Genomic DNA, 9,118 nt, shown 5'->3' with positions numbered 1-9,118 from the left:
TTGAATTTTGAAGTATTTGTTTCATGAACCAATCCCATTTGTCACAGAACAGATCACAGCCATGCACAAAATGTGTTGTTACTCAGTTTTGGATAACAGTGCTGTGAAAAAATACATCTGTTAGCAGCGTTTCTCCATTTTTTACTCACCAAAACTGATGAAAATTAAAGAAATTTATAATTATCAAACAACTGCATGATGTCAAATATTACAACATGGAATATACATTGATTTATTCTTACAATGACTAAATGTATACATTGAATATATTTTAAAAAATAACAAAAACAAGATCTTGAGATGATCTTAATATCAATCTCAATATTAATACTGCAGGTCTGCAGGAGTTTACTATAAAAAGATCACAGGATCATCTCCTCATGCTGACAGACACATACTCCACGTGACTGTACTCTTCAGCTCTCTGTGAAAACATCACACAGGAGATAGTCAAATATTTTAAATGGAAAAACATATCAAATATTAAAATAGTAATAATAGTAAAAATATATATATACTTTTTAATGTTTTAAAAAGAAGCCTTTTCTGCTCACCAAAGCCATATTTACTTGCTTAAAGACACAAGAACAATAATATTGTGATTTTTTTAGTATTTAAAATACCTGTTTTCTCAGTGAATATATTGTAAAATATAATTTATTCCCATGATTGAAGCTGAATTTGCAGCATTATTACTCACATTTGTGTCACATGATCCTTCAGAAATCATTCTAAAATGATGATTTTATGCTCAAAAAACATTTCTGATTATTATCAATGTTGAAAACATTTTTTATGGTTCTTTGATGAGTAGAAAGTTCAAATGAACAGCATTTACCTTAAATAGAAACTTTTGTAATATTATATATTTGAATGGTAGTGTAATGACTTGTTACTTGCTAAAAATGCAATATATATTGTAATCCAGCACAATGTGAAAGTAACATGATCTGACTTTTATTTACCTTTGGATTCTCAAAGCCACAAGATAGAAACTCGACTTGATGAATTTTACTCAGTTCTTTTATACATAAACAATACAGTGTTTACAGTAAAATGGCATGTCCGATACTCAGTTATATGTGATGATCATTATGCAGACAAAAACACAATCACACACTGATCTACATCTGACTCACTGCTTGAAATGATACAAAAAAAAAAAAATCTCAACATAATTATTAATAAATAATCTTACCCATTTATGTGCGTTTCTTTCATAGATCGTTGGATGATGAAACATTGCAGAAGTTTTCTCATCTTCACAAATCTGAACTGTTGAACAACAGGAAGAGATTAAACCACAAAACTCAATAGATCTGCATTATTATTAGCGCTGTCAAAGATAAAGTGTTACTTCACACAGTTAAATATATTTGATACTGTAGTTTTAAAATAGTAATTAAACAAATATAATATGCCATTATTACTTTTTTCTTACTACTAGCAGAGTAAAACAGAAAATACTGAATCAGTTTTGTGTGTGACACGAGAAAAGTAACACTTGCCTTGCTGTTCAGTTTTTCTGAGTTTCCTGTAGATGCAGAAGATCCCAAATCCAGCCATAATGAACAGAGATCCAGCAGAATGACAGCAGAGAACAACTCTAGGAGCTGTAATGATAAACGAGTCAATGTAAGTGAATGTGTCAGTCTGATCTACAACAGAAGACAGAGATCAGCTTAGTAACTAATCACATATATCAGCTCTGTCATACCTGTTGAACACGTGTGACAGAGTTGAGTGATGTAGTCCAGATGTCTTGTTTGGTTAGTGAATGAATTGTTCAGCACACAGCTGTAGGTGTTTTTATCCTGATATTCCACCTCCAGAGGTAGAGAGAGACTGATGCTGAGATCAGACACACTGATGCTGGACAATAAACTGTTTCCTTTGTACCAGGAGAGAGTCACATGACTCACATTCACAGCTGAACACACCAATGAACAATTTGATGATGATGATGACGAACATTGTGAAGAGTTACTGCTGATGACAGGAACAGGCAGACGAGCTGGAAAAAAGAGAATAAGAGGAATACAGATGAATTAATAAAAAATGCATGGTTTAATGCGCTGAGTTGCTGTAAAATTACAGTATATAATGGAACCGCATGTCTTACTATCTATGCGTGCCTTGGCTACCTTTCTGACCGGTTTAACATAAGTTTCATCTGCTTTGGTGCAAATGAAAGTGTCAATAGGAGAGGCAACAGCAAGAAAACCCACAAAAAGGGAATGATTTTGCAGGTTGAGGCCTTAGACAACTGATCTCTCATTCTTCCTGATTGATTTGTCTTTAGTTTTGTGTTTTGTTAGGGTTCTTGTCACTGTCTGTAGCATGACTGCAACACAATCAGGTTTCACAGGCAGTCCCGCTCCTCCAGGATGACACATCCATATGCTGTCACAAGGAGGTTTGCTGTGTCTCCCAGCACAGTTTCAACATCATGGAGGAGATACCAGGAGACGGGGACGTAGAAGGACAACAACCCAGCAGCAGTACTGGTATCTGCTCCTTTGTGTGAGGATGAACAGCACTGCCAGAGCCCTACAAAATGACCTCCAACAGGATACTGGTGTACATGTTTCTGACCAAACCATCAGAAACAAACTTCATGACGGTGGCATTAGTGCATGACGTCCTCTAGACCTGTGCTCACAGTTCAATGCCGTGCAGCTCAATTGGCACCAGAATTGGTAAGTTTCTTTTGGTGCCCCGTTCTCTTCACAGATTCATTTTAACAACCTATCGGCTCTAAAGCAAGTGGGGGTTCCTCCGGTTTCATCAGCTGCTCCTCGTATGTTGAAATCACACTTTTCAACACGCTCTTTGTCAGTAATAAGACTGTGATGTTATCTGACATCATTACAGAAGAAAAATTGGACCTTGCATTTTTAACAGAAACCTAGCACAAAGAGTCTGATGGTCTCAGATATGTTGTCCTTGTTGTGCCTCAAATTTGAGAGAACTCTTATTTTGGGGGACTTCCTCATCCACAACATCCACATGGACATAAAAGATTCTACAATAACAAAAGACGTTTTGTCTTTATTGGAGAGCTTCGATTTGAACCAGCTGGTGGACTGTCCTACTCATACTAAAGGCCACACTCATGACTTGTTGATCCTAAATGGTTCATTTGTGTCCCAGTTGTCCACCTCAGACTTAGGGCTGTCTGATCATCTTGCTGTCTTTTTTAATATGGAGCTGCCTGGCATGAACACATCTTCTCGCATTATTAACTATCACAAATGGAGCTCAGTTGACCCTCTGATTTTGCTGAATTCATTGATTTTTCTTTAAGTTGTTTTTCTCCATTTGATGCACTGGAAGACAAAGTCTTCATGTTTAATTCTGTTCTCTCGTCTGGCCTGGATTTATTTGCCCCTTTGAAATCACGATCTGTTTCCTTTGGACGTTCCTCTGGTATAATGATAATCTGCGTGCAATGAAGACATCATGTCATACACTGGAGTCTATGTGGCGTACATCTGGCTTGACTGTTCTTCACCAGGCCTGGAAAGACCACTTACTTGAATATAAGTCTAAAATTGCAGCGCCTTATTTTGCACAGATTGTTGACATCAATCAGGATAACCAATTGTTACTGGAAGACAACTGTTTCATTCTATCAACAAACTACTCAAATGTAACAGTTCTTCGATTGGTTGTGCCTCAACTCACCTCTGTAACAAGTTTCTTGATTGATCACACTTGTAAATGTATTATCTCTACTCTTCCTTCACCTGTTTTTCCTTTATCCGTTTCTGAATGTTCTGGCAACCATCTCTCAAACTTCTCCACAATGGATTTGAATTCTCTTTGCAATGAGGTTTCAAAAAGGAAAGCTTCCACTTCCATAGATTGATCATGTAATACTACTAAACAGGCTGTTTCAGTCATGCTTTGCTACTTTATGTCCTGCTGTATTAATCATCATAAATGATTCTCTGTGTACTGGTGCAGTGCCAGTAGCATTTAAAATTGCTGCTGTGACCCCCGTACCAAAAAAAAAAAAAAAAAAAAAAATCTACAGCTAATCTATAATCTTAATAATTTCCATCCCATTTCCAATCTTTCTGAGCCCTTCAATCAGGATTTCATAAACTCCACAGCACTGAAACAGCTTTAGATAAGGTCACTAATGATTTGTTAATAGCTTCTGATTCTGTCTGTCTTTCTATCTTTTTTTTATTTTTTATTTTTTTTATCTCAGTGAGACACTCATTTGACACTGTTGATCCTTCAATTTTACTTAGTTAGAGTCTGTCTTTGGTGTTTCTGGGACTGCACTAACCTGGTTTGAGTCTTATCTCTCAGATCGAAAGCAGTTCGTTACTATGGGTGGTTGCAGGTCTGATATCGGTGTTGTTCAATCTGGTGTTCCTCAAGGATCAATTTTGGTCCCTTAACTTTTTAGCATTTATATTTATCCATTGGGTCAACTTGTAAGATCACTTGGTCTCAACTTTCACTTTTATGCAGATGACAATTAGGTTTATATACATTCAAAATCTGATGTTAATGTGGCTGTGTCTTTTCTTTCTTAATGTATTTCTGAGATTAAAAAATGGATGTCTGGAAATTTTCTGTGTCTTAACAGTGACAAGACGGAGGTAATGCTCATTGGTTCGCCTCACAAGCTACAAAAGGCTGGGTCTTTAACTTTAAGTGTGGATGGCTCTACACTGGAATTTCAAACAGAATTTAAAAATTTAGGGGTGATATTTGTTGCACAGTTATCATTTGTTCCCCATGTTCAAGACATCATTCTTTCATTTTAGGAATATTGACAAATTGTGTCCTATGCTGTCACTCCTGGTGGCTGAAAAGTGAATCAACATTTTTGTGTTTTCTCGCATTGATTATTGTAATGCTTTGCTTGTCGGGGTCACAAAAGCTACCCTAAATAAATTACAGCTGGTTCAAAAGTCAGCTGCTCAAATCCTGTCTGGAAACAAGATAAGGGATCACATCACTCCAGTCTTGAAGTCTTTATATTGGCTCCCTGTCAGACTTCGTGTCGATTTTAAAATTCCCATGATTACTTATAAAGCTTTGCATGGTTCGGCTCCTCATTATCTCTCTGAGCTTTTAGCCCCATACACCTGCGCGTGATCTCTGCTCCTCAGAAGCTGCATGGCCTTTTATCGTTCCACATTCCTGTTTAAAATCTATAGGGCGTTTTCTTCAGTCGCTCCAAGACTTTTGAATTCTTTGCCCGCTAAGATTAGGCAAGCAGAATCCCTTAGTGTTTTTACATTTTCCCTTAAAGCTTATTTCTTTAGAGTAGCTTTTACTTAATTCATTTGTAGTTGTTAATTTTCTCATTTACTTGTTTTTGATAGTATGTTCTTATTTGGTATTTTGTTTTTATATCTCACTTATGTTAAAGTATTGCTTGTATAATTGTATGTTTTGTTTAATCTTTTTGTGAAGCACTTTGAGATGCTACTTTTTAAAGGCGCTATAGAAAATAAAGTTATTATTATTATTATTATTAAAACAAGAGCAGTTAATTACTGTAATATTAGCAGCGTTCTGCTGTTGATTCACGGTCATTTGAAAGAAAATGATCCAGCATTCATTTGGTCCAGTGGACAGTTTGTGAGTGTTTGCTGTCTGTACCAAAAAATTAAATTACTTTAAAATTACTTTATGATCTCTACTCACCGTAGACAGAAACAGTGAATGTTTTTAATGTCAGATCCACTCCTCTTATCTCTAGTTGATAATCTCCATCATGTTCAGTTGTGATGTTTGTGATGGTCAGAGATCCAGTTTGATTGTCCATCTTCAGTCTGTCTCTGAATCTCTCATCAGGACCATTATATGTGATGAACAATTTATAAATTCTACTGATTTCAGCTATAATCTGCTTGTCAGCTCCATATTTCCACAGCATATTGTCTCCTTTCTGTATTTCAGCAGCATCAATGTATAAAGTGACAGAATCTCCCTCCATCACTGACACTGACTGTGTTTCATTTGTTTCAGCAGCAAACACACCTGAAGAACAGATTTTACAGATTAATCTGATGATTTACAAAGCCTGAAATCAGCTGTAGATTGTGTTTACATGTGAAGATGAGAATATCCAGAATAGCAACAGAAACACAAACTAAATGACAGGTGAGATGTACAAACAGACAAACACTATCATTGCATCACTTCATTTTAAACACAAATCAGCATATCAAGGTTTATAATTCTAACCTGTGATTCTGTAATTAAAAGTCTCATCTATGGTTCATTTTGGCCACCGTGGATTTACAATTGTAATTAAACATCAATAATGTTAATATTAAATTTCCTTTTTGACTGACTTCTGGAAAATTTCTCTCTGACATAAGCAGCTCTTGCAGATAAAGACGGTAATGTGTAAAATGTCTACTGTCTTTATAAACTACCGTTACAGAGAGACTGTTAGAGTCAAACAGAGACAACATCGCTCCAGCGCTATTGAATTGCATGTAAATATTTCTTATGTGTAAAGAAAATTTTTGTTTTAAAGTTATCTGCTGTAGTGATTAAAATGACATACAGTAGTTAACAAATACTTGGTGATTTAAAGTACAAGTCTTATTGTGTTGGATATTTTCAATAAATAAAAAAAGACATACTGAAGACTGAATCAAACAGATTCAGGGTTTATGCACATTTTGACTAATACATTTCCATAACTTTTATAGATGTATATATGATTACTGCAGAAGCATATGCATTTTTTATAGAATATAAAAATGGCCTGATATTTGAAAACAACTTAATGGTTTTGACTTTCTGAGCCTCAATGCAGAGCAAAAACAGAGACGTTTACAGCCACTGTAGAGATTTCCATTCATTTCCAGACCTGGAAATTTCAATTCAAAAATCTGAGGAGAGACTGAATTTAAAGTTAGAGGATTTCACAATATTCATGATTCATCAGAAAATAAGATACAAAAGGGAACAGTGCCCTTATAAAAGGTGCACTTGGGTACCTTATTTAGCCTTAAAGGTTCAATTTAGTACTTTTAACGTATATATTAGTATCTAAAGTGTATACGTATAAGTACCTAAATTCATATAGTACATTTTGAACGTGTGCAGTCACTGTATTGCTCTAAAATCAAAAAATAAAATATTTTAACTTACCAGTCAGACTCATCCAGCACAAACAGAAAAAAATAAACATGCAAAGCATTTTCTTCATTCGTTCAGCATCTGCTTTATAAAACTATCCGCTGAAAACACGAAGCTGGTGTGAATCCTCCCACAAGAGTTTGACCTTCCTGTTCACTCGCTGCATTTGCACACTTACAAATACTTAATAAAAAAGTATCCCATAACGTAATCCTAGCACTATAATATGAAAGTAATGTAATCTGATTACTTTTGGCTTCCTTCAAGTCACATATGTAAATAAGCCATTGTGATTTTACAATTATTCATATTTATTCAGTTCTCAGTTTTGTGTTTGAAAAAAAAACTACAAAGTTAAAATCGTGTCTGATCTCTCTGTGCTAGTTTTACCGTCATTCAGTCATACTGAAACCTGCTGTGGTAGTGTTTCTTTAGAAATGTGGTTTGAGCTGGACAAACATCTTGAAGAAGAGAGTGTGTATTCAGATCAGGTGTGACTGTGTTCCTTTGTAGATGACGAGTTTTTTCCTGCTTCTTTGAACTTTAATCTACAAAAACATACGAAACTGCATTTGACACAGAGACAGAAACACAATTATATTTAACACTGACATTCACAAGTTAAATCTGAAAGTTGTTATCATTTTGTTTTTTAAATTAATATGTATCATGGTTAAAACATTATGAAGGGTGTACAGCTGCTCTTACATGCATACAGTGTTAAATTGTGTCATGCATGTATTACATTTACTATCTGAAGACAGATCTATGAAGTAATATATCTCTTTATGAATACAGAAAATCATCCTGATAGCATGCAAATATTTCAGCTCATTCCTGTGACTGTCAAACTGAAGCTGCTTCATGATCGATGAACACGCTATTGCTTTAAGTTAGTTAAAACAGAAAATACTGCATTTTGTTCTGTTATTATCTGAGAGCACGCCAGCAATATTGTTCCAGAAGAAGTCTTATTTTGAACACTAGATGGCGCTCACTAGTTAGCACATTTTCTATTAAATTAACCCATGCTGTTGGATTTAAAGGATTAGTCCACTTTCAAATAAAATTTTCCTGATAATTTACTCACCCCCATGTCATCCAAGATGTCCATGTCCTTCTTTCAACTTATTGAAAGAACGTGGCACTATTTCTGTTTTTCCGTAAGTAGAATAGGGAAGGCGTAGGACATACGGCGTAAGCTTTTTGAAGAATATGGAAAGCGGAAGTATGTGCAAGGTGATCATTTGTGTTTATAAAGCATATACAGTTGTATTTTTTTTTTTTAAATGACAGATCGTTTCGCTAGATAAGACCCTTATTCCTCATCTGGGATCGTTTAAAGCCCTTTGAAGCTGCACTGAAACTGTAATTTTGACCATCAACTGTCTGGAGGCCATTGAAGTCCACTATAAGGAGAATAATCCTGGAATGTTTTCATCAAAAACCTTAATTTCTTTTTGACCGAAGAAAGAAGGACATCTTGGATGACATGGGGGTGAGTAAATTATCAGGAAATTTTCATTCCGAAGTGACCTAATCCTTTAAATACACCATTATGAGGAGGAAAATTGATTGCTGTTTCTACATTTGTAGCTGTTCAGTTGTGGTGTTATAGGCCTATACTGTTATGTTTCACATGTGATACGTTTTTGGAGGCTTGTGATCTAGACTAGTGATCATAAAATAAAATAAAATAAAATAAACTTTATTTTACAGACATTTTAATCTACCACTTTTTTCACAAAACCTTTGCTCTCTAGAAACCATGTCAGTTTGGGTTGAAAATTCTTTGAAGTTCAAGTATAAACTGAATTAATACCAATATATGAAATTAGGGACATGCATAAGAAAAAATTACAATAAATATATAACAGGAATATAACTTGACAGTAAACTGTTTTTGCAGTGTTGTCTTATATTAATGTCCGTTAAAGCTAGACTATGGAGAAAAACAAACAAAAACAAAAAACAGCCATTGTGTCCAAAA

The 9,118-nt window shown here is 35.0% G+C and overlaps 1 protein-coding gene across 1 annotated transcript; it reads right to left on the bottom strand.

The window, feature by feature from the left end:
- Positions 1 to 370: 370 nt before the first annotated feature.
- LOC125262629 lies at positions 371 to 7,273 on the bottom strand. The gene is made up of 6 exons (XM_048181456.1): positions 7,141 to 7,273; positions 5,677 to 6,012; positions 1,718 to 2,014; positions 1,509 to 1,658; positions 1,199 to 1,275; positions 371 to 424 (listed from the first exon to the last, which is right to left on the bottom strand). The coding sequence occupies exons 1-6, from the start codon at positions 7,196 to 7,198 to the stop codon at positions 371 to 373; spliced, it is 972 nt and encodes a 323-aa protein (XP_048037413.1). The 5' UTR covers positions 7,199 to 7,273.
- Between the last annotated feature and the right edge of the window lie 1,845 nt (positions 7,274 to 9,118).

The sequence above is a fragment of the Megalobrama amblycephala genome, linkage group LG2, assembly GCF_018812025.1.
Source record: "Megalobrama amblycephala isolate DHTTF-2021 linkage group LG2, ASM1881202v1, whole genome shotgun sequence".
NCBI lineage: Eukaryota > Metazoa > Chordata > Actinopteri > Cypriniformes > Xenocyprididae > Megalobrama > Megalobrama amblycephala.
This window is presented reverse-complemented; position numbering and strand designations above follow the sequence as displayed.